Consider the following 22,755-nt stretch of genomic DNA (forward strand, 5'->3'; position numbering starts at 1 on the left):
CGAAATTTTAATATCATTAATTACATATTTTTTAACTTCGCTCCCACAATTTGCCCTTGCCACAAAAGGTTTTTCATTTGTAAATATCGATGCAAAATAACTGTTGAGTTCATCTGCAACGGCAGCTGGTGTATTTAATACTATCCCCTTTCCCTTACGTAAAGGTCCGATCTGGTTTGTCCTGCTCTTCTTGGCATTTATATATGTGAAGAATTCTTTATCCCCCCCCTCTTTGCTCTGTTTGCTAATGATTTCTCATACACTGCCTTTGCCTGTCGAACCTTTTCTGTGGCTCTATTACACATCACCTTGTAGCTGTTATAGGCTTCAGTACTTTTTATTGCTCTGTAACCTTTCCATGCCACCTTTTTCTGCTCAAGTAATGTGGCAACTTCACTATTCATCCAACTTGGAACCCTCCTCGTGGAGTATTTTTTTAATGGTATATACGCATTCAAGGCATCTGTGATTAATGTTTTAAAAGTGTACCACAGTTCAAATGTATTCATTTTCTGCACGATATCTACCCCGTTAATAGAGGCCATGTAGTACCTTAAGGCATCGTAATTTCCTTTTCTGAAATTAAAACCCATTCCTTTGCATTTTACTTCTGCTACCTCTCTCGTCATCATCCACCGTAGAACTCCGTGATCACTTCCTGCTACTGGTTCCTCTACTGTCAGCCCTATTATGTCATCTAATTCGTGTGTGATGATGAGGTCTAGGATATTCTTTTCTCTAGTACTTTCCCTGACATGTTGATACAAATAACAGTCATCTAGTTGATTTAAAAATTTTGTTCCCCATGTCGAGTTTCCTTTCCATTTACTCCAATCAATTAGAGGCAAATTGAAATCACCCATAATAAGGCATTGACATTTACTTGCCCATTCCATTTGCATGTAGAGGCTTTTGTCATAATCTTCACAATCACCTGGTCTGTAGATTACTCCTACTCGCATTATACCTTTGTTTCCAACTATCTCACACCATACAGACTCTATACTAGCATGTGAAATGTCTGAATTCAGGAAAGCTATTGTCGCATTCAGGCTGCTTCTGATAAGAAGCATTACCCCACCACCCCTTCTATCTACCCTATCCTTCCTAAATACATTATACAAGCCGTACTTAAACTCATCATCCCCAATTTCCGGGCGGCACCACGTCTCTGTAAACCCTATTATGTCCGTGTTACTTGTTTTAACCAGCAGTTCGAATTCGCTCATTTTATTGACTACACTTCTAACGTTACTGTATAAACAATTAAGATTTACTATTCTTGTATATTTAACAACCCTTACTGTTGCTTGAGAAACTCTCTTACTATCCTACTGGTGTTTGGGATTGTGGCTTTCTGGAATTCCATGTAAGTTGCTACTAGGTTCATATGATGGTTCTTTGGCACCATGCTGGTGGTTGACATAGTGATTGGGATGGCCATTATGTTCCATATGCCACATATCTTTGACTTCCTGTCTTAGGTCTTAGTACGTCCTGATCTTTTCCTCGTGTGTTTTCTGGAGGTTGCTGGTGTTGGGCACCACTATGTTGATCAGGTAGGTAGCCATTTCCTTCTTCTTGATGAGGGTTATGTCTGGTCTGTTGTGTGGGATTGTCTTGTCCATTATTATGGCATGGTTCCAATATAGTCTGTGAGTAGAGGTCTCTAGTATGGGCCGAGGCTCGTACAGTTGGTCGTCGACTTACGACCGACTTCCGTTCTGACTGACAGGTCGTAAGTCGATCTGGTTGTATGTCGGCCATATATTTATTAACAGTATTTTTTAACCTTTCTAATCTTTTTATCATCTTTATGATTTATTTTTATAATCTTTTATTTTTCATTTTAAATACAGTAATGATTTTATCTTTTACTTAGCGATACTGAATATACCTTCGTTTCTACGCCTAGGCTATCTCTCTCTCTCTATGAGGTTAAATTCAAACGTTCTCTACATTTTAATTGGTTTATTATTCATACTGTTTATAAAAAAACAAACCTACAATCTATAATTATATTGTACATAATGTACTGTAAACACAAAAATACAATCTAAAATTAATGTAAAAATTAATACAAATGAAATTTACAAAATCAATTTTCAATCTTTGCTTGTGCTGGGTTGTGCATCGTCAGGGCCATGTTCTTGGGTTGAGGTAGGAGATGTTTATTTATAGAGACATTATGCAAAGAAAATCTTTTTTTAAAAACGCTTAAACCACCCAGTACTAGCCTGAAAATCTTCTGTGTAATCGTCTCCGGCGCGTGATTTTAAACTGAAACAAACTTCTAGCCTTTGCTTGCACTGTGTGAAGGCTCATGGGTGTATTTTTTTGTATTAAATCTTCCATCCACATAAACAACAATTTCTCCATTTCATGGATGGGTTCCTGTCGTTGTTTGGTTAAAATTGTAGACTTAATAAGTGCAGAACCTTTCACAGCTTCCCGAATTCTTTCTTTGTCCTTAAGTACCGTCAATACCGTGGAATGTGATAACTTCAAGTCACATGCTATCATATTCACTTTCTTTCTGCCTTCATACTGCTGTATAATTTTCATTTTACACTCTAAATCAATAGTTTTCCTTGACTTTTTAGCTGGCGTATATGTAGATGAAGTCATTTTCCTTTTACTAAACATTTTATGCGTATTTCAGTAGAATTTTAATTAATACACCACACGCAACAGATACTTGAAAGCGACTGGGTGTATGTGAGAGAGAGTGACTGGGTGTATGTGCCTGGTGCTGTCTTCAGGCCTCCCGTCATCGATGTGCCTCCTCACCTGGGTTGTGGGTGTCACCAGTAGTGATTTCCTGATTTATTATTAATTAATTAATTTATTTATTTATTTTTTTTTTTGTGGTCGTAAGTGCGGCCGGTCGTAAGTCGCATAGGTCGTAAGTCGACGACCAAGTGTACTGGTAATATGGTAAACTTTCTTTGATGAGCTGGTATTTTTGCGCTGTCTTCTGATGTATTATCCTTGCCACCTGGTCGTGTCTATGAGTGTACTCCATCCGAGTGATCACCCTTCATCCTGTGGCAGTATGCCGACTTGTTTCTGGGGCCAGGTGGCATCAACAGTATGTGCAATCTGTTACTCCGAGGTCCTTGGCAATGTATTTCCTGTAGTTCCTGGTGTTGATTACCTGGTCCTGGATGGCGAGCATGAATCTTTCAGTCTTGGGGAAGAGCTTTCCTTTCATGAGCCAAACATTGAAAGCCGCCTTATCTATGTTGTTTTGATGGAGGTCATTGTAGTGTCTGCCATGGAGAGTCTTCTTCGCCCATCTTTGTTTCTCCAGTCTGTGTGAGTGTGGTCTCCTTGTTGAGAGTGAGTGTTGTGTGCCATTTGTCTATCTTTCTTATGGCTTGGTAGATTGGTGCTGTGCTTTCTTGTAAGCAATCCCACAGTTCTTAATCGCCTTCTTCTCTTGTTCAATGAGGTCAGTCAATTCCCTCCCTCCTCCTTTATGGGCTATGATCAGTCTCTCAATGGCCAACTTTGGATGGTGTTGTGGCTATTGGTCATCATTATCCTGGTTGATCTCATAATCTCCTCCAGCTCAGTTTGGTCTGATCTACTATCCCAAATAGTTACGTTAGTACTGTGACTGCATAAGTGTTTATGGCTTTGACCATGTTCCCACCATTCAACTTTTATTTTAGCAGGCTTCTCAATCTCTGATGGTATTTCTCAGTCAGATGAGCCTTGATCTTCTTGTGTTCTAACTAGTAGGCCTGCATCATCCCCAGATATTTGTATGTCTCATCCTCTGTCATGGCTTCAATCTCTACATCAGTCTTCAGATGGTAGTTTTGTCTAACTAGATGTCCTTGATGTAATTCATGGGTCTTGCATTTGTCTGCGTGAACTGCTTTGCTGTGTCTCTGGATGTGGCTGACCTTCTTGTACCAGTAGTTGTGGATGTTATGTATTCCTGAGGTTTGCCAGTTGTGGGACTTCCTGATTGACTGTTGTACTTTCTGCCAAATCTCCCATTCTGTCACCTCTTGTACCGTCTTGGTTTTCTTCCTGAAAACCAAGATCTATCCAGGGGGTACAGCCATTATGGCTAACTTTGCTGCTCTACAGGTTACCCCAGAATTCCTCAAGTGTGTTCTAGTTTGGGGGGGGGTCTGTTGCCTACCTTCCTCCTCTTGTCCAATATTCCTGGAGGAGGATTTTTGGTTTTCATCAAATATCCTGTTGTCTGTTTCCCTCTGGGCACTCTCCCTGTAATAGTGAAATCTCTTGCTGAGGGCCAGGAGTTTCTGCTTCAGGGTGTCAAGATATTCTTTGATCCTCTGAATATAGGTCTCATGTTTGCTGTGGATGTTGCCTTTCTTGAAGGTGGCCTTCACTTTTCTGATCAGCTTCTTATGATTGTACTTATTATTATTATTATTATTACCATTTTTAATATGTGTGGGAGATTTATATATTTTCATTTATAACCTATTTTATTGAAAATTTTTTTGTGTCCATTCAGTTTATTTATTATTATGTTTTATTACAATCAATTTTATTGAATCTGTAGGGGAAATTGGTGTATGCCCATTATGGAAGACCAGAAGACTTTGAATATTTAAAAAAGATGAATGTTTCAGTGAAAGATACTATAGTGATTATGAGAAATGGCAAATTACATCGAGGAAGCAAGGTGAAAATAATATATCTTACCCTGTCCTGTTTGTGTTCCTATATTTGTTGTTAATATTATAATGCTTAAATATGAATAACATTTATTGGCTGTAGATATATTCTTTTTGCTTTCTTTTACCCTACAACTGCATGCCAACATAAATCACATGAGCAGATGCATTGTTGAATTTTGTACACTATTAAATGTATTCGTAATCAAAGCAAAAAAATGTTTAAATTTTGTACTTTTTTAATACTCTTCTTTATTATGACATTATTTTTGATATAAGGAAAATATATTCATATTCCTTGTTATCCACAATATTATTATCTTATTACTTCACTTCAACAGAAACAGTGATATAAACCGAAACCAAAACTCTAAGCAAATACTAGAGGATGCCATTCTTCAAATTGATTGCACAAGCAGGTGTTCATTACATTTTTATACACGAGCATGGAAAACTCTGCCTTCCTCCATAACTTCAGCATCAATGCTCAATTGCTCCTTGCATCCTTTGCTCACCTGCTTACATCTCTTTTGTTGCTCAGCCATGATGTTCTGGCTCTGTTAGTGGTCTGATATCTTCTTATGCAGCTGGTTGGGATCTTGTACATTGTTTGGAGACAGGTAACTGTTCTTTGCTGAGTTTGTGGTATCTTTGCCCTGTTACTTATTTACTGCCATGCTTCTCCATTTCTAACATAATGAATAATGTGGATCAAAAGGCAAGACCATGTTGGAGGAATGCCAAAATTAACAGTGATGTAATTCTGAAGTTATTTTTAATAGTTATGTTAATTTTAATAAAATAATTTAAAATAATAAAATAAAATTAAAATAATTTTAATGAAACTAATTAGTCCTGAAACAGCCTGTCATATCAATCTCATCTTTCAAACAAATGGCTATTTAATCTTTTGGAGATAAGCAGTGAAAATACCAGGACAGCAAAGGTTATTTTGTTCTGCTGTGAGAATTACAACCATTGCATTACCTACACAATTTAAATCCTGGTGATTTAAAAAAACTGATTAAAAGACAAGATAGTCCTACAAGCATCTTATAAAGAAATGGCACTTTTTTTGCATGGATTCTTAAATTAAAATGTAATCACTGATATGTGTGTGTCATATTGCTTTCTTAATATTTTCAGATTATAAAACATTGATTTTTTTTTTTTTTTTTAAATGCACCAGCCAGATTTTAAAGAATTCTGGATTGTCAAGAGCTGGAATTTACAGAGTTTACTGTGTGTGTATACACACGTACGCACACTGAGTTGGCTTTGCATTAACAAAGCCAACATCTCAACATCCCCTTGTGCAGGAATGAACTGGCCTTTGATACTGGTAAAGACTCAGTCGGGAATGGCTGATCTAAGATTGTAGTTCACACACATGTCAATCAATTTTTGAGTGGCTGTGAAGAAGAATGAGTCGGCATCAAGATCTTTCCAGCTTCGAACAATGAATGATTGTGAAGGAAAGACATGAAGGTGCTAATATCTGAACAACCGTCAACCTGGTTAAGTGCTCTCATTCTGTGGTGTTACAAGTTTACTGTGACTGACTCAACAGCAGTCAAACAACCAACTGAAGGTCACACATGGGTCAGTTATGTGTGGTCGATGCCCATGGTGAGCATTGTGTGTCTTGTCCTGTAAAACAGCAGGGACAGAGCACAATGGCCCAACTTACCACCCAGTACAACATAGGAATATCAAGACCAATGTCCACTTGGACTGTGGGCCAGACATTAGCTCGTATAGGCTATGGCAGTCGATGGACATCATGGGTTCCCATGCTCGCTGCAAGACACAAGGAACTGCACCTTGCATGAACTTATCACCAACATTGTACCACTGGTATGTGAAAATCTCTCGCCTGGTGTGATGAATCCCCTTTCTAATTATATCATGCTGTTGGGCCTATCCACTTTTGAAAAAAGCAATATGAGGCCAACACCTGGATGCACTGTTGGTGTTTAGCAGTGTGGAGGTGGTGGTGTTATGGTCTAGGGACTGTTTCCACCAAGCCACTGATTGATCAGTGGCTTGGTGGAAACACTTACCTTTTTATGCACTGACAAAGTATATGCCTTCACAATGACAGCAAATCCAGACAATTCTGGTGTCCATCAACAAGACAATACACCATGTCACAAGGCCTGGCAGGCTGATAACTAATTTTAGGAACATGACAATGAATTCTCCCTCCTTTCATAATAACAATAATAATAAAATTATTTATTCATAGAAATGTAGGACACGATTCCCACTACAGGCAACCAGAGGAATATAACAATTAACTGGACACATTACATTCAGTACATATAAAACTATATAGGTACACAGCAAATACATAAAATACATAGAAAGTGCTAAAGATTATTCAGGGCTTATATTATATTATATAGACTTTATAGTTATTATACAGGGTGTTTCAAAAATGATGGTCAATAATTTAAAGGTGAAAAGTACAAACTAAAATAAACAAAAAAAGTCCCAGTGAACATCGGACTGCAAATGAATCATTTTCGAGATAATGCACATTTTCTGTTAAGATCCACCACTGACTATGGGAGCACTCTGGGAGGGTAGTCTGTATTGCTTGTACATGCTGGATATGGTAGGGGTACAGTAATTGGCGATGTAAAATTTGCCACAATGCTATGACTCAGTACATGCTCTTGCAGAGCAACCCTCCTTGTCGAAATTCCTGGATTTTGTTCTATTCTTTCTAACACCCTTTCCTCAACATCAGGTGTTATGCTTCTGGGCCTACCTGCTCGTACTCCATGTGCGAAGTGCCTATGTTCTCTAAGGCGTTGATGTAGCCTGATGACTGTGCGCCTGTTGGGCTGCCTTCGGTGGGAAAATGCTTCTTGGTACAAACGTGCAGCTTCGAGTGCACTGCCATTGGCTTTAACCGTACATGAAGTGCGTGTCCGCATACTCTTCGTTGCTGTAACCTCTTTCCATGTTGACTATCCTTTGACAAGTACTAGTATGCCTGCTATGTCTCAGAGCATTGAGAAAGGGGAAAGGGAGAGAATGAGCACAACCTAACCTAAACAAACAAGTCAGTGGTGGATCCCAACTCTGCACAGTTCACTTTGTCAGTGGTGGATCCCAACTAGAAATGTGCAATATCTCGAAAATGATTCACTTAAGGACCCATGTTTACTACAATATGCTTTTTTTGCATATTGTAGTCTGTACAGTTCACCTTTAAATTATTGACTATCACTTTTGAAACACCCTGTATACATGATGCAACACATTGAGACAGTCTGGAAATCTTTCACTGGGAGTTATTACTAGTTCTGCTGACAATAGCAGGAATGCTGACAGCACTTGACTATGGATTTATGCTTTTCTTCTCTGTAGGTAGAATCTCTGGACCACAGATCGAAATCAATGTTTGCAGAGTTCGGCGCGCCAATGATGCTATTTGGAAAGTGCCGCTTGAAGGTCGAGAGCTTCTTCAGGTTAGAACAGAGCACTGGAGAATTTCTGAGGGCTCTACCTGGGATTTTCCAGCGTACGATTTCTCAGATGTTGATGAAGTCAAGAACAGCGGAGCACAGATTCGGTGCCAACGTGAGCTTCCTTGCATATGCCAGGTGCTGGGCTGGGGTGTATCTGAGATTTATGCAGAGCTGTGATTTTGATGTTGTATAGGGTAGATGAGCCTAATTGTTGACCCACTTTAGGACCCGAATTCTAGACCCAGTTCAATCTCAACCCAATTGAGCATGTTTGGGACCTGCTGGAAAAGGATAATCAATGCTATGACCATCCAGCTGACAATGTGTGGCATTACTGGACACATTGTGCTTTTGTTGTTGTTATTGTTATTTGGTTTTTAGGAGCATTAACAACTAAGGCCATATTACTCCAGGGATATGCAGTGGTCATTCCCTGACCTTTCCTCATCCTCCGTATTTGGTGGTCACGGGCTTGAACTCCGGTCTAATCAAGAAGCGTGTGCTACTCACTGCTGCTCCTGCCCATCTGGCTTCGGAGGCACCACACATTGTGCAATGCATAGGTAGCATTACCACAGGACACCCTGCAATACTATGTGGAGTCCATACCAAGGTGTATGCATGCTGTGATGTAGGCAAAAGGTGACTCTACGAGGTATTAAGTTGGCATTGCTAACGCAGAACCAACTGACCCGCCCGTGCGTGCGCACACATATATAAAATCAATTCATACCTTTCATGGTATCAGAAGTTAGCCAAAGATTATATTTTTAGATAGCATATTATTGACAGCAAATTTATCAGGTTTTAACATGAAAGAGAAGTCAAACAGTAGAGAAGAGATGAATGAGGAAGAGTTGGTTCTGTGATTTTAGAGCAGGGGTCCCTGAACTTTTAGAGCAGCGGACCACATGAATTTTTGGAATATTTGGTGGGCTGGAGAAAATTCCTAATTGCTGAAAACTACATTCTCTAGCCGGGTGGGTAAAGTGCCTGCCTGGCAACCCAAAGGTCGCGGGTTCGATTCCCGCCTCGGGCTTGGATCAAAGTACTGCAAAAACCTTGGGAGGTGCATTATGGCCACAGAAGCCTATGTGCCAACAACTACCAAAAAAAAAAAAAAAAACCATTCTTTGCATAGCTTTAATGTTATGCAGAGAAACAAATTTTATACCTACCTGTATCTACAGATTCAAAAATAAATCAATAGATATGTAATATAAAATATACCAGTTTGTTTATATCAAATTTTAATTATTACTTATTTATTGTACTAATCACAAAAACAGTCAGTAATACAACAAATTAATTATTACTTATTTATTGTACTAATCACAAAAATACAGTTAGTAATACAACAAAATTATAATCAATGTGATGAATGTGGTTGTAGAATGCGACTAAGTTTCATAATATCGGGTTTTAAAGTACTAGTTCCAATTCTTAAAAAGTCATGTAAATGCAGCTCAGTTAGATGTGATCGTATTTTTGATTTTACATACTTCATTTTTGAAAAGGTCTGCTCACATATACATGTACTTCTGAAAATTGATATAACCTTTCTTGCAAAATTTTTCATTTTTGGATAATCTGACTCAGATAACGTTGAATGAAATTGAATTAGATTTTCATTTTTAAATATTATATTCAATGCATCGTTAGATTGAAGATCTACCAACTCTAATTGTAAATTCTCATCAACATCATTGACGGGTACATCAAACGGATTTTGAAAAAGTTCAAACACCTTTGAATTATTTTTAAAATCAGAAAATCGAGCCACAAAATTTTCCTGCAACAAACTGTTTTGAACAAAAATTTCAGTGGAAAAATTACAACTAGGCATATTTTTAGATAAATTATTGCAACATGGAAAATGTGAAAAATTATTCCGAACTAGTTGACTTTTAAATAACTCCAGTTTTGTTTAAAATTCCTTGACATTATAATACAATTCATTGACAAGTTTGTCTAGTCCTTGTAGTTTCATATTAAGAAAATTTAGGTGTTAAAAAGGCAAGGTTCCACAACCATTTGAGATCTGACAGTTCCGGAACATATTTTAATTTTTCATTCATAAATAGATCTATTTTGATCCTAAGTTCAAAAAATTGCCTCAACACATTACCGCAACTCAACCATCATACTTCTGTGTAGCACAACAAATCACCATATTCAGCCTCAGTAGTTTCAAGAAAATGTTTGAATTGCCGATGATTCAGACCAGTCTTGCAAATAAAGTTTACTGTTGTTAATAACAGTTGACATGATTGAATCTATGCCCAAAAATTTTCTGCAAAAAGACTTCTGGTGAATTATACAATGAAATTGCATTGGTTTCTTAATACTTTTACTCTCAAGATATTTTTAAGCTGACCCATGAACCCAATTTTAGTACTGACCATATTTTTTTAATGCCATCCGTCATGACCGCTGATAGCAAATCCCAATTCAGTTTGAGGCCATCAATTGCTTCTGACATGCTCAAAAATATTTTTTCACCTGTTGTATCTTTCAAGCTTTTTAATGCAACTAGCTCTACTGCAAAGGTTACTGCAAAATTATGATTTACACCTTGGATATAAATTAATAATTGAACTGTATGGCTTGTATCTTCACTCTCATCAATTGCTATTGAAAAATGTGTGAATTCACAAACTTTTACTATGAGTTGATTTTGAACATCTGCTCCTATATCTTCAATTCTTCTTACAGTTGATGAAGATAAACTTTCAGACGCAAAATTCTTTACTTTCTCAGGACATACTTCTGCAATTGTGGAACAAATTCGTTTTACAAATTCTCCATCCCTAAAGGCCCTTCCTTCTTTGGCAATGATTTGGGAGGCTCGAAAACTAACTCTAGCTAGCTGCAGATAAATTTTGATGAGTAAAAGTTCTAATCTTCTATTGTTGAATTTTAAAAGTTTGGCTTAGTTCTTTATGCTGCAAAGCTTCTTGAAATTTATCATAATTTGTGGCATGTTTTGTGGTGTAGTAACATTTCACATTATATTCCTTGAACACTGGCAGGGCTTCATTGCAAATAAGACAGCACAAATATTATTGAGCAGTGCAAAAAAGTAATTAATTTGCCACTGCTCATGCGACACTCAGCATCAACTTTTCTTTTTTTTCAACATCAACTTCGATATGATTTTTATGGGGTCACTGGAATAAAAAAAAATACTCGTAACTATTGAAGTAAGCACTGATATGTCTTAAAATTTTATGAAATATTTTAACATAAAGGTTATTAGCATATTCATATTACTCTTATATCACATGAAATTAATAATATAGTTTATTAGGCTGTTTGCCTAATAAACTATGTTATTATAATATAAAACTATATTATTAATTATGATATAGTTTAATAAGGTGACGTTTTGGGTATCTTACCGATACCCATCATCAGACCATGCTGTGGGGAGAACAGCAAGGGCTACAAATTTGAATATTTTAAGATATTACAGTTACAATTACCAATAACACAATTGCAATTACCAATATTACAATTTGCAAATTACTATTCTAAAGTATTAAGTTTTGAATTGCTTTTACAATAGAAAACAGGCGCCTCCGTAGCCAGGTGGGAAGGAGCAGCAGTGCGTAGCACCTGCTTCTTGATTAGACCGGGTTCGAGCCCGTCACCACAAAACACGGAGGATGCAGAAAGGTCAGGGAATCACCACCGCATATCCCCGGAGCAATATGGCCTTAGTTGCTAATGCTCCTAAAAACCAAATAACAACAACAACAATAGAAAACAGGAAATCTAAGGTAATACAAAGAGATTAAATTCATACCTGCCAACAGCCTCCTCTTGCCGATGCTACCAGAAACTTTATGTGCATACAGGCTGCCAGCAGTTAATTTATAGCAGAGGGATTAACTAGGATGGTGTCATGTTTTTATTCTGGATTCTTGTGTATTAGAAGCCAGGGGGTGACCTTTGCTCCCATACTCTGGACATCAGGGTTGGTGTGCAGGCTGGCAAGGGATTAGGAAATTCCTAATTACTGTCTCTAATGCCTACTGCTATTTAATGACAGGGTCAAGATTAACGGATTATTTTAACAATGTTTCAAATAATACCTTTGAGTGGAAATAACAGAATTAATATCTAACATGATTAGCATTGGCATTAGTATAGGCATATGATGCAATTAAGCAAGCTTATGCAGCATAAGCCAAAAAAAAACCACCCCTGTTACACCCCTCCGTTCATTCGAAATACCCTGTCCAGCTGAGCCTTAAATTTATTTAGGCTATCAACTTCCACAACAAGGGATGGAAGTCTGTTCCACCAACTAACTACCCACTGGCTAAAGGCAAATTTTCGCACATCTATCCTACATTTGTCTTTCCTCAATTTGAATTTATGCCCTCTCAGGTGATTATTCTGAGCAAGAGGAAGAATCCCATCAGTATTGAGCATGCTCAAACCATTCAAGGCTTTATACACCTCTATCAGATCACCTCACCGGTGCCTAGTCTCCAGACATTGTAATTTGCGAAACTTAAGCCTTTCTTCATAAGAGCAACCTTTTGTTCCATTCACTAATCTTGTTGCCCTTCTCTGTACTCGTTCCAGCAGCTCTACACTCTTCTTGAAATGAGGCCTCCAGACCTGTATACAGTACTCAAGGTGTGGCCTGACCATTGCCTTATACAAGGGAATAATCACCTCCTTATACCTGCTAGAAAAATTCCTGTATATCATTGACAAGACACCATGAGCTACTCTTGCAGCCCGTCTGCACTGCTCAGAAAACTTCATATCTGCCTGCACAATTACCCCCAGTTCCTTTTCATTCTCTACCACTGTCAGTGTAGTACTACACAGTTGATACATTGCTCTGGGGTTACTATTTCCCATATGTATTACCGTATATCCCCATGTATAAGAAGAACTTTAATTTTGGGGCCCGAAATTTGAAAAAAAATGTATTACATAAAATTATTGAACTCAAGTTTTATTCATCATAAAATTCATACAACTCATAACTGTCAAAACTCCCATCCATTAGCTTGTCCTCATCTGTCTCTGATGACGAATCACTGTCTTCATCATCATAGGCGCCTCCGTAGCCAGGTGGGAAGGAGCAGCAGTGCATAGCACACGCTTCTTGATTAAACCGGGGTTCGAGCCCGTCACCACCAAATATGGAGGATGCGGAAAGGTCAGGGAATGACCACCGCATGACCCGGAGCAATATGGCCTTAGTTGCTAATGCTCCTTAAAAAAAAAAAACCAAACAAACTGTCTTCATATATTGCCTCGTCCTCAGTTACATCTATGGCATTTGAAATGCCACACTTCTTAAATGACTTGACAATGATCTCAATCTTGATATTATCCCAGGATCTTTTCACCTAGGTTCAAACTTCTCCTATAGTTTGTTTCTTCACTCTTCCTGCTGGTGTAAAATTGTCCCCAGAAGACTTCATCCATTGGTTCCATTTGTCTCTCATGGCAGCTTTGAAGGGTTTGTTAATGCTGGCATCAAATAGTTGGAGCTGGGATCTCAAGCCTCCAGGTATGACGGCAAGTTTTGTTTTTTGCCCTGCAGCAATCTTCTTTGTATTTTTTGTTATGTGTGCCCTGAACTGATCAAGCACCAATAGGGTTTGCGTAAGAGCCCACCTGGTCTCCTGCTCCAAACTTTCTCAAACCAGATCTTCATCCCATCCTGACCTATCCAACCCTTGTCACGAACATGGACAATCACTCCTCGAGGAATGTCTTCTTTTGGTATTGTTTTGCGTTTGAAAATCAGCATAGGAGGCAGCTTGGTTCCGTCGGCACAACAAGCTAGAACAACTGTATAATGGCTCTTTTCATGTCCACTTGTCTTCACAGTTACAGTTTTCACCCCCTTCTTATCAACAGTTCTATTACTTGGGACATCAAATTGAAGGGGGACTTCTTCCATATTTGCAATCTGTCCTAACTCAAACTGATGTGTCTTCCGACATTGAATGACAAAACGATGAAATTCAAGGACCTTCTGCTCATAGCTTTCAGGCATCTTTTGGGCAAGTCTGGTGCGTGTACGGCATGCTTAGTCAATTCCGTTTCATGAACCTGAAGCACCAATTGTGTCCTCCTTTGAAATCAGTAACTTCTTTTTCATCAGCAATACTTCTTGCCTCATGCTAAACCATCTTTGTGGACACAGGAATTCCAAATGCCCTGTGCTCCTCAATCCATATCTTCAATTGCCTCTCTAAATCAGACCATTTTGCTGACTTGCCTCTAATGGCCTTCTTCTCCCGTAACGTTTTAAGTAGGGTTTCTTCTTCCCGTAGCCAGTCTCGGATTGTTTTCTCAGTTCGAGGAGGACCAAACTTACGTTCAGCAGCACGATTTCCATTCACTTTTGCAAACTGGATCACTTTTAACTTGAATTCAGCACTGTACGAAAATCTTTTCTGAGCCATTTCTGGGCAGAACGTGGCAAAGCGTAACCTAATATACCGGTAACAAGTGTGAAACAATGAGCGCAAAGACAACAAGCGCGAAAAAGTGGGAAATGCAAGTAAAAAAAAATCTACAACCACTGTATAAGACGCACCCAGTTTTTAGACCCCAAATTTTTCGAAAAAAGGTGCGTCTTATACATGGGGAAATACAGTACTTTTCATTTGTCAATGTTAAACTTCATTTGCCACCTCTGAAGCCCATCTGCTCAACCTTTCCAGATGCTGTTGCAGCAGCATACTGTCAGTAGTGTCCTTAACAACCCTACCAACCTATGTATCGTCTGCAAACTTGGACATTAAGCTTGATATACCATCATCAATATCATTTATAAATACAGAAAACAACAGTGAACCCAGCACTGAACCCTGAGGGACTCCAATAATAATATTAGTCCACGATGAGCAGTGTCTTACCACTCTCTGTCTTAACCATCCCTTTATCCATAGCAGCAACTTGCCTCCAATGCCACACTGCTCCAATTTGTGCAGCAGTCTTCCATGTGCAACAGTATCAAAAGCCTTTCTAAGATCCAAATATATAATATCAAAGTTATTCCCTGCATCCAGTTCTTTTGTGACTGCATCATAGTATCCAATCAAGTTGGTCAGGCAAGACTTTCCCTTAACAGAACCATGCTGTGTCCGAGCTATAACTGAAGTCTTGTCTAGTTGAGCCTGCAGTGCTTCTTTAACCAGTGCCTCCATTAATTTTCCTGGAACATAAGTTAAACTCACAGGTTTATAATCACTTGTGTCGCCCTTTGATCCTCCTTTGTGAATTGGGGTCACATTTGCACATCTCCAGTCTATGGGTACCTCCCCTGAGTCAAAAGAAGCTCTCATAATTATGGCTAATGGTTTGCTTACTTCTTTTGCTGCCTCATTTAATATAACTGGATATATCCCATCCACCCTGGGTGCCTTTTTTATGCTTATCCTCAACAATTTCTTCTCCACTTTCCTCTCAGTTATTACAAAATCATCTAGCTCACTGCCAGAGTTTACTTCACCTCTGGCATTCCCCTTCCTGAATAACTCCTCATGTGTGAATGTCGATGCAAAATATTCATTTAGTTTGTTAGCCACCTGAGCAGGATCATCAACAGTTGAACCATCAATATCCAGTGGACTAATCTGATTCATCCCTTTCCTTCGAGAGTTTACATAGGTAAAGAACTCTTTTCTGTTTTTCTTTTCATCCTTTGCCAAGGATTTATCATAATCTACCTTTGCCTACCTAATCTCCTTTGTGACTTGGTTACAGACCAGTTTATATCTTTCATAGGCTTCCATGTCACCCATTAATTTATATGTACCCTATGCATTTTTCTTCTCTGTCATATGTCTCATTAGTTAATTTTACATCCATTTAGGCCTAAACCTTGAACCATATTTCTTAGTTGGTATGTAAAGCGTAGTAGCTTCCAAGATAAATTCTTTGAATGCTTCCGATTTTGAATTTTCTGTTGGTAACATCATCAGTTGGTCCCACTGTATAGAATTTAAATACTGTCTCAGACCATCGTAGTCGCCTTTACGAAAGCAAAAACCCGTCCCTTTGCCCCTGATGGTAGTTACCTCTTTGAATAAAACCCACTTCAGCACACTGTGATCACTGCCACCTAGTGGTTCCTTTATCTGCAGATTCTTAATGCATAAAGAATCACTACTGATAATCAGTTCAAGAGTATTACTCCCTCTAGTTGCCTCCCGAACATGCTGATATAGAAAACAATCATCCAGTAAATCCATAAAAGCCTTGCTAGTGTGTGAGTGGCCAACCCACAAATTCCATTCAATATCTGGGAAATTAAAATCCCCCATTATAAGACTCTCTGATTTACTGACCCACTCTATTTCCCTGTACAGTTTCTTATTATACTCATCAGAGTCATTAGGCCTATAGCACTCTCCTTCTCTCAATTTTGATCTCCTAATGCTTATGTCCCGGCCCCGGGTGCCAAGTGTATTTCGAGGCCAAGCGATATTCTTGTGATTATATAGAGCGCTCTTGTAAAGTAATTGAAGTTATTTCCTTTTAAGTTCGTACATTTCTATCAACAGCCTTTCTTTAAAACCAGTTCTATACTTGAAAATCACAAGTTAGAACACAGAAAGGAAACACACCTTTCTTTTTCCTATATTTCTTGTTCTATTAACCAACTAACACTTCAACCGCTTGGCCTCTGAGCGGCACTGCTCCTGCCTCCCCGTGGCGGGGCCGGTAATCTGGGGGAAAAGTTATCCCCCAGGGCGAAAAGGAGCAACGATGGATAAAAATGACTATCCAGCTCTAAAGCCTTCAAACTCAATGCTAGATAAACCAAATCATGAAATCTGAACCAACCAAAAAGGCTCCGAAGAGAAGTGCAGTGCAATGAAATGCCAAACTTTCTGGTGATACACTCTCTCTCTCCAACCAACCTGTCGGCAAATTATCACCATTCGTCATTCAAAGATTTTTGGAATCGATTGCTGGAACACCAAAAATGGTTAAACGACTGCTTCCGAGTGGCTGCTCAAAACAACGACATTCGCTGGCCTGCCAGTATCTATTACTCCACACAACACCTTAAATTCCTCGAAAGGCGTTATAACCGAATGGGACCTACTTACAATATCAGAAGAGGAATTAGTTCAAGAACTGAGTAATCAAAAAGTAATCAACGCCAAACGCATAATGACTAAAAAAGATGGAAATCTCATCCCAACTAGGTCAATCATTTTAACTTTCAGTAACCCAGATTTGCCATCCTCAGTAAAAGCTGGCTATTTAAACTGCCGAATTCGGGCTTATATTCCTAATCCCATTCGTTGTTTTAAATGCCAAAAATATGGACATTCCCAACAAGCATGCAGAGGAGAAGCTATTTGCCCTATTTGTGGTTCCAAGGAACATACACAAGCAGACTGTTCAGCATCAAATCCCATTTGCCCCAACTGCAAAGAAAGTCACCCAGCATTTTCAAAATCCTGTGAAATGTGGAAAACAGGGAAGAAAATTCAAAAATATAAAATTGAACACAAAGTCACATACCCTGAGGCACGGAGACAGGTTATGTTGACCATGCCCAGTCGTTCATATGCATCTCACACTCGAAGCTTTAATTCAACAGCAGTACAAACAGATGTAGCAATACCCCCAGCACATCTATGGATAATTGGGTTAAAAATACATTATCTAACTCAGGAAAAGACACACATCAAACTAAAACCAGTGAATCGACCAACACTCCAATCAGCATTCCAACTGATACTCGGACAGTCTCGCATGAGAAAGAAAAATTAAAAACTACTAAAGACATCAAGAAACCTGAATCATCCACCAATAGTATGGAAGTAGATGTACACTCAGATCTTGAAGAACCCATACTAGAACTTCATGCAAATGACACTATGGATACTGGATGCCCCAGCTTCCCAAAAAAAGACCGGAAAAAGTGCTCAAACAAAAAACAGTCTGATGAATCATCCTCAACTAAACCTAAATGAACCACAGTATCTTACAATGGAATTGCAGAGGTTTTCGTTGCAACACTGACGATATTAAATACCTAATTAACAGATATTCTCCAGTTGCCTTCTGTCTACAGGAAACTTACCTGACCTCACAAATTTCTCCTTCGATAAAGAACTATTGCCTTTATCGAAGAGATCGAAATACCACTAATGCTGCCCATGGTGGTGTAGCAATCCTAGTAAACTCGAAGATCCCAACTAGACATATCCCACTCCAAACCGAAATAGAAGCTGTTGCTGTTCGTATAACTCTCCATAGTGCAATAACACTTGTCTCAATCTACCTACCACCAAACCGTACTTACTCTTTAAAAGATCTTGAAGATCTCTTTATACAGATACCTCCACCTCTCTGTATATTAGGGGACTTTAACGGGCACCACCCATTATGGGGCTCTCCTAAATTGGATAGACAGGGCCGACTACTTGAAAGCTTTTTAGAGGCACTAAATTTCAGTATACTAAATACTGGTGCACCGACACACGTACAGCTCCCAGCAGGATACACTTCAGCAATAGATCTCTCAATTTGTTCACCAGTACTAGTCCCAACCATAGAGTGGTATGTAATAAACGATCCCATGGGCAGTGACCACTTCCCAATAGTATGCAACTTTCTGAAAGCAAAGACTCCTTCAATTCAACCGTGCAGAAAGTGGAAATTTGTCCGAGCAGACTGGGCAAAATTTCAATCATCAATCGACCTTGATGAGGAAAAAATCCGCCTCCAGCATATTGATGATGTGACAGATTACATCACGTCGCATCTTCTAAATGTGGCTAAAGACACAATACCACTATCAAATCCGCCGAGCCAAAAGCATTATAATTACTGGTGGAATGACAAATGCACCACAGCAAAGAGAGCAAAAAATAAAGCCTGGAATTTGTTTCGGCAATGTCCGAGCACAGTCAATCTCATTAATTATAAGAAATTAAGGGCAAAAGCAAGCAAAGAAAGAATCCTGGACCCGTTTTGCATCCAGTTTTCACAGAAATACTGATCCCAAAATAATATGGAAAAAAATTAGACAGCTGTCTGGTAAGTTTCCTACCATACCTTCTCCAATCCTCTCCTGGAATGGGAAAGAGCTCTCTAATCCTGTAGATATAGCTAATGCTTTAGGCAATACATTTGCAGAAATCTCATCAACGTCAGCCTATACTACTTCATTCCAAAGAATTAAAAACACTAAAGAAAAGCATGCTATTCATTTTCAAACTGCCCATCTTCTCCCATATAACAAACCTCTGCAATATTCTGAACTTTTACATGTTATTAGAACAGCTCGCAATGGTGCTGCTGGGCCAGATGGGATTTATTATACAACATCTTGATGACAAAGCTTTGCGCTGCCTCCTGGTCTTTTACAATCGCATATTTTTAGAACATGTTTTTCCAGCTTCTTGGCATCACTCAACAATTTTGGCATTCCTGAAGCCTGGAAAAGATCCATCCAACCCCAATAGCTGCAGACCCATATCTCTCTCAAGCTGCCTCAGCAAAATTCTTGAGAAAATTATCCACAGAAGACTCATCTGGATCATTGGGTCGGAACAACTAATGAGCCATAGTCAATATGGCTTTCATCAAAACAGGTCATGCTTAGATCTTATGGTCAAGGCTGAATTTGCCATCCGTAATGCTTTTGTCAAACACGAACATCTAGTAATGGTTTCAATAGACATAGAGAAGGCTTTTGATACCACCTGGCGGTATGGTATACTTAGTGATCTTTACCTTCTCGGACTACGAGGCAACCTTCCTATATTTGTTCAGAACTTCTTACATACTAGATCATTTCAAGTTCGATACCAACATGCCCTTTCCGCAAATTTCATCCAGGAAGAAGGTGTTCCACAGGGATCAGTACTGAGTGCCACTCTTTTTTGCTCTGAGAATAGATTCCATCACTAAGCAGCTTCCAAATACAGTTGAGACTTACCTTTATGCAGATGACCTTTCCATCTCCTGTCATTCTCAAAACATGAGGTCTATTGAAAGACAGCTTCAGATATCACTTAATAAAATTCAACAATGGGCGAGCCTCAACAGCTATCGGCTCTCGCAGCAGAAAACAGTTGCCATCCATTTCTGTAGACAACGCAAACTTCATCCAGATCCTGAACTTCAAATTTCTAATGTCTTTATCCCAGTCACCAGCAACATCAGATTTCTTGGATTAACCCTTGACAACAAGTTAAATTTCCTAGATCATATTAAAAATGTATGGACTTCATGGCTAAAAAAGTTAAACATACTGAGAGCTTTATCTGCCCAAACGTGGGGTGCAGATCGTACCTCCCTTCTTCGGCTATACAGGGCATTAATCAGATCCCGTCTCAATTATGGTGCTCCAATCTATGATTCTGCCAGAAAGAGTGCATTACGCTGGCTTGATCCCATTCAACACAGTGCTTTGAGAATTGCAATGGGTGCATTCAGAACGCCGCCAGCACATAGTCTCTACATTGATTCTCACGAGCCCCCACTAACTTTACGCAGGAAAACACTGTTACTGAAATATGCTGTCAAGGTACAAAGTTGTGCCTCTCATCCCGTTCAGTCATACCTTTTCAACCCACCGTTAGAAATCCTATACAGAAACAAACCTAGCATAGTAAAACCAGCTGGTCTTCACCTTCTTGAATTGGTGTAAGTTTGGAATATTTCCGTCCATTCCGTAAAGCAGGTAGCAACCTATACGCAACCACCATGGGCTCCTCCTCCTCTTCCAACCTGTGACACTTACCTCTGTCAATGGAGAAAGAATACTTTGCAAGCATCAAATGTCAACCAAATTCATGCAGTTCACACTCAAAGATATAGTGATTTCTCCCCAATCTATACAGATGGCTCTAAATCTAATTCAAATGTTGGAACAGCTGCAGTGTTTCCAAATACAATTGTATCAGTTTCCCTTCCATCAGAATTTAGTATATTTTCTGCTGAATTATATGCAATCAAACTAGCTTTAGAAAATCTCTATTCTGACAGTTCCTTAAAATCAGTTATTTACACTGATTCACTCAGCGCAATCATGTCGTTATGTAATTCCTCAGATAAAGTTCACCCTGTTCTAGATGAAATCAGAAGCTTATTACTGCAAATTAAAGAACACAGCCTTCTGGTCACTTTTTGCTGGATTCCAGCCCATTCCGGTATTTTAGGCAATAAACTGGCCGATAAAGCTGCAAAAAATCCAACTACCTTAGATTTAACCAATATCCTTTCCAGCATCAGATTATGCACTAACCGTTCATGCTGCTTGCCTATCACAATGGACAGCACTCTGGCACTCCCAGACTAATAATAAACTCTTTCAGTTTAAACATGATCCGAAAATTTGACTCTCCAGTATCCGTACATCGAGACGAGAGGAAGTAGTCCTTTCAAGGGCTTCATTTACTCACAGGAGATGATCCACCACAATGTACACGTTGTTCTAATAATCTGACTGTAAAACATATTCTTATTGACTGCCCCTATTATAAACAAGCCAGAACTTCATCCTTGATTTCACTGGTTAATCTTCATAAACCAATAACTCTTGAAAATCTCATTGGTGATAAGGCAAATATTTCTGAATTTTTTGACTTTCTCAGGCAAACTGGTCTTTTTAATTATTTCTGATTTCAGATTTTCTTCTGATTTATGGAAAACTCATGTTTTAATATAATAAGTGAATAGGCACATTATAGCCTTAGTAGCTTATGTGCCATTAAGCCTCCAGAACAACAACAACAGCTTATGTCACACCAAACTGATTCGACACTGCACTGTCCAGCGATGTCGACTGGCTTCACTTCCTTGTATTTTATGTGTTTCTTAACTAATAGCATAACCTCTCCTCCCTTCCTATCTTTTCTGTACACATTGTACTCCCCAAATTCCAGTTCCGCATTCCTTATATCTGTGTGACACCACGTCTCTGATATCCCAACAATATCTGCCTTTGATGTTTTGAGCAATACCTCAAATTCATCAAATTTATTTACCAAACTCCTAGCATTGGTGTACATGCAAGTATACATGCACCTGTTCTTTTTCCTAGCTACCCTAACACAACCTATGTGTTTACTTGTACCACAATGACTCCCAGCAGTCTCTGAAATACCCTGCATATTGTTTTCCAGGCTCCTGCTGATTCCAATAGAAGCAGTGCAAGAATCACTTTCACCTCTGCCAGTGACTACTGTTAATCTATTAGTCCTTGTATCCCCCCAAGCTAGCAGTTTTCCGACCCACCTAACGCTGTCTCGATAGCATCAGCAAATATTCTTGCACCCTTTCTGTTCCTATGTATGGAAGAGTGTATCCCATCCCTGTAGAAGCAGTCTCTCTTGTTAACAAGCACTGAAAAAAATTCTACCCCTTGAGCCTTGCACAACCTTTCCAGGGCTAAAAGGTTGACATGACATGACAAGACAAATGTCATGTCAACATGACATGTGTCATGGTACAGAAACTGGCAAGATCCTTTACAAAATGCATTATAAAATGTGTGATGCCTAAGCAGTGGAATAATGCAATCATAGTTTTGCTGCATAAGAAAGAAGATAAATCAGAAATTGGAATTTATAGACCAATTAGCTTGTTAT

At 38.9% G+C, this 22,755-nt stretch overlaps 1 protein-coding gene across 1 annotated transcript in view; it reads left to right on the top strand.

Annotated features, from left to right (window-relative positions):
* LOC150086707 (N-acetylated-alpha-linked acidic dipeptidase 2-like) overlaps positions 1–22,755 on the top strand; it is a 231,043-nt gene that overhangs the window by 77,324 nt on the left and 130,964 nt on the right. The window contains exon 6 of the mRNA XM_090371536.1: positions 4,550–4,672. Coding sequence (XP_090227662.1) covers positions 4,550–4,672 — 123 coding nt within the window. The remainder of the gene's footprint in view (positions 1–4,549; positions 4,673–22,755) is intronic.

The sequence above is a fragment of the Mastigoproctus giganteus genome, chromosome 4 (assembly GCF_048544385.1).
Source record: "Mastigoproctus giganteus isolate SK-2022 chromosome 4, ASM4854438v1, whole genome shotgun sequence".
NCBI lineage: Eukaryota > Metazoa > Arthropoda > Arachnida > Uropygi > Thelyphonidae > Mastigoproctus > Mastigoproctus giganteus.